General features: G+C 53.6%; 1 protein-coding gene across 3 annotated transcripts in view; it reads left to right on the forward strand.

The window, feature by feature from the left end:
• The window catches only part of CLIP2 (CAP-Gly domain containing linker protein 2), a 118,527-nt gene that overhangs the window by 88,674 nt on the left and 25,876 nt on the right, over positions 1-3,977 (forward strand). For 2 of the 3 annotated variants that reach the window (XR_003309871.1, XM_026456602.2), the window contains exon 9: positions 1,442-1,546. The exons of the other annotated variant lie outside the window; for it this stretch is intronic. Coding sequence is in view for 1 of the 2 variants with exons in the window: in XM_026456602.2 (XP_026312387.1) it covers positions 1,442-1,546 (105 nt within the window). In the remaining variant the exon portion in view is untranslated. The remainder of the gene's footprint in view (positions 1-1,441; positions 1,547-3,977) is intronic. 3 annotated transcript variants of the gene reach the window in all.

The raw sequence follows: 3,977 nt of genomic DNA on the forward strand, positions 1-3,977 counted from the left end.
TTTTTTTTTGAGACGGAGTCTCGCTCTGTGGCCCAGGCTGGAGCGCAGTGGCCGGATCTCAGCTCACTGCAAGCTCCGCCTCCCGAGTTCCCGCCATTCTCCTGCCTCAGCCTCCCAAGTAGCTGGGACTACAGGCGCCGCCACCTCGCCCGGCTAGATTTTTGTATTGTTAGTAGAGACGGGGTTTCACCGTGTTAGCCAGGATGGTCTCGATCTCCTGACCTCGCGATCCGCCCGTCTCGGCCTCCCAAAGTGCTGGGATTACAGGCTTGAGCCACCGCGCCCGGCCGACAGAACCTTTTTTGTTGTTGTTGTTTCTTAAGGAAAATTCAAGAAATAAAATAGGCCAAAGGACATAATCATCTCAATGTCTCTTAATGAATTGCAGGAGTATTTCTAATCAGGTGATGTCCGTTTACACCTTCACCAGTAGACAAGCTTCCGGGGTTTTATTACAGGTTTCACACCTGGATGCTGTTTCGCTAAGCCCCGCCCCTTCAGAACTGCCCTGTAGCTGCTTTAACCTCTTCTCTCCTGGAGTATAGAGGATCCTTTGGCTTCTCCCTAAGATGAACTTGGGTTTCCAAACCGCTCCAAATGTCCTCACCCTCCCCAGCTTCCCTTCCAAGATCTGTTATGTGAAATGCAAAAGCCAGTCTTGACACCCTGAGAATGCTGGCCTTTGTCAGCAGATGAAGCGGATATTGTCGAGCTGGGACAAAAGTGCCCTTGTGATTTATGGAGACCAGGCGTCCTCTGTGGGGTCGGGGGGGGGGGGGGGGGGGCACCAAGGGGGCCCGGTGGTGGGAGGCACAGCCCAGCCTCCACCAAGGAGGCTGGAGCCAAGAGAATTGCGAGGGGTCGGGTACATTTTGGAAACATCTTTCATGTTATGGGTTCTTGCACTTTTAGCACAGTCCTGGGGGGAAGTCGAGCAGGAATCCCAGGGTCCTTTATTTATTCCTCATCCTGGGGGTCTCCTGTGTGTAGGATGCTTTGCCTACAACCAGTGACAGCCTGCAGGGGAACAGGAACAGGATGGGCCCCTCTCCAGGAGCAGGTCCTTGAAGAGGACCTTCAAGGTCAAGGGCTGCTAGTTGGGGGTAGGGGGGTGACAGAAAAGAAGCGAGGTGCCCATTGCTACCCCAAGTAGGGGCCGGCGAGGGAGGATGGCTGCAGCTCACCCCCCCCGCCCTGCACTGACCCAGCCGGGACACAGCAAGGGGTGGGCATCAGGCCCCACGCCCCTTGCCTCCCCAGACTCTCTTTCCCTGAGCAATTCTGGCTCATGAATCTACTCTCCTCGCCTTGTTCACGGAAGATGACGCCTCCTCTCTCTCTCTCTCTCTCTTTCTCTCTCTCTCCGGCTTCTTCTTCCCTGTGCCCGCCTCCCTGCGTCCCCGCCCCCCACCCCCTACCGTGTCCACCCTGGGTGGACCAGACCCAGACGCAGCTGGAGCACGCGCGCATTGGGGAGCTGGAACAGAGCCTGCTACTGGAGAAGGCGCAGGCCGAGCGGCTGCTCCGAGAATTAGCGGACAACAGGGTAACCGCACCACCGCGCCACCGCACCCGCCTGGCCCACCAGCCACCTTGCCCTTTGATGCCCTCTCCAGCTTCTCTGTTTCATTGTTGACTCTCTTTCTTTAGCTGCTATCATCTTTTTTTTTTTTTTTCTTTTGCATCCCCTTGGAGGAGGGAAGTCAAGATTTAGAAATGTGCTTATGTGGCCGGGCGCGGTGGTTCACGCCTGTAATCCCAGCACTTTGGGAGGCCAAGGAGGGTGGATCACCTGAGGTCAGGAGTTCAAGACCAGCCTGGCCAACATGGTGAAACCCCATCTCTACTAAAAATACAAAAATTAGCTGGGCGTGGTGGCTCATGCCCATGATCCCAGCTACTTGGGAGGCTGAGGCAGGAGAATTGCTTGAACCCAGGAGGTGGAGGTTGCAGTGAGCTGAGATCGTGCCACTGCACTCCAGCCTGGGTGACAAAGCAAGACTCCGCCTCAAAAACAAAACAAAACAAAAAGAAATGTGCGTATGTTCCCCGGTTCAGTGTTGCTTGTTGGGGGGGCGGGGGTGGTCTTTGTTTTTTGGGACTTGGCTCCCTAGCTCATGGCCCCAGCAGCTGAGAACGTCCTGTGAGACCCCCCAATCCCCCCACCCCGATGCATTGCCATGACAAAGTGTTGGGACCCTTGGGAATGTCCCGCCCCTACGGAGGCAGACCCAGAAACCACTGATCCATGCCTCCTGTCTCCCCAGCTGAGGAGGCTGGGGAGAGGAAAGAGGTCAGAAACTGCAAATCTCTTCCCGGATTCTCTCGCCCAGAGAGCCTGAAACATGGGGGCAGGAGGGGCTGGGCTGAAGGACCTGGGGCTGAGGAAGTGGTGGGACTTTTGGGGGAGCAGAGGTGTCCCCAGGAAATGGGGCTATGATGGGTTCCTGAGCCATGGAACAGCTCTGCATGTGGGTGAGGCTTCCAGAGTCCTAGGGCATGGTTCTGAGTCCCTGCTCCAGGCCCCGCAGTACCCTCCAGGTTTACCATGCACGCCTGGGACCCGGCACTCTGCAGGCATTCACATCCGAACAGAACAGCCGGCCCTGAGCAGTCCCCCTGAGAGGAAGCTAAAACAGGCAGCAAGTGATTACTGGAAAAGCACACCGTAAACAGTATGTAGCGTGGAAGGAGCAGTGGTCAGTTTCTGCATGTTGGCCTCAGTGCACAAGTGGTTGTTTGCATGTGTGCTGGTGTCCGGAGACACACAGGGTCCATTTGCACACACTGGCCATTGCTCAGTGACCATGTGCTTGTATAGTACACACTCATGTGCATGAAGACTGAACGCACAAACTGACCCAGTCACCGTGGATGGGCAGGAGCCCTCCAAATGCATCTTGAACTAGGGTTCAATGTGATGAAAACACAAAAACAGGGCTGGGCGTGGTGGCTCGCACCTGTAATCCCAGCGCTTTGGGAGGCCAAAGTGGGTGAATCACCTGAGGTCATCTGAGGTCAGGAGTTCAAGACCAGCCTGACCAACATGGTGAAACCCCATTTCTATTAAAAATACAAAAATTAACTGGGCGGGGTGGTGCACACCTGTAGTCCCAGCTACTTGAGAAGCTGAAACAGGAGAATCATTTGAACCGGGGAGGTGGAGGTTGTAGTGAGCCGAGATCGCGCCACTGCACTCCAGCCTGGGCAAGAGAGTGAGACTCCATCTCAAAAAAAACAAAAACCGAAAAACAAAACAAAAATAGGTTTATTGAACTAAAGGATACCTTCAGAAATAAAATGTTTAAAGCTTGTAATAGATTTAAAGCTTGAAAATATCTCATTTTCTTATCTATGACCATCAACATGATCAAGGTGGTTTTTTGGAGAATGGAGCCTCTAAGAGTTTTTTGCTGAAAGATGGGTCTGGGAGCACCTTGTTCTGCTTTAAGCATTAAACTGGACCCTTCTTGGCCACTGCCTCCAGCCAGCCCCCTGGCTGGGGACCTTCTTAGGGCAGGATAATGCAAAATTCACTTTGGCCTCTGCTCTTAACGTTAACAACAACAAAAAAATTTCTTAATAAAAATACAAAGCACTAACTCAGTTGGGCATGGTGGCTCATGCCCATAGAGTCCCAGCTGCTCTTGAGGCTGAGGCAGGAAGATTGCTTGAGCCCAGGAATTTGAGGGTGCAGTGAGCTATTATTGTGTGGCTGCACTCCAGCTTGGGCAACATAGCTAGACCCCTGTCTCTTTAAAAAAAAAAAAAAAAAGGCTGGGCACGGTGGCTCAAGCCTATAATCCCAGCTCTTTGGGAGGCCGAGACAGGCGGATCACGAGGTCAGGAGATCGAGACCATCCTGGCTAACACGGTGAAACCCCGTCTCTACTTAAAAAAAAATACAAAAAAAAAAACTAGCCGGGCGAGGTGGCGGGCGCCTGTAGTCCCAGCTACTCGGGAGGCTCAGGCAGGAG

Source organism: Piliocolobus tephrosceles, chromosome 8, assembly GCF_002776525.5.
Source record: "Piliocolobus tephrosceles isolate RC106 chromosome 8, ASM277652v3, whole genome shotgun sequence".
Classification (NCBI taxonomy): Eukaryota; Metazoa; Chordata; class Mammalia; order Primates; family Cercopithecidae; genus Piliocolobus; species Piliocolobus tephrosceles.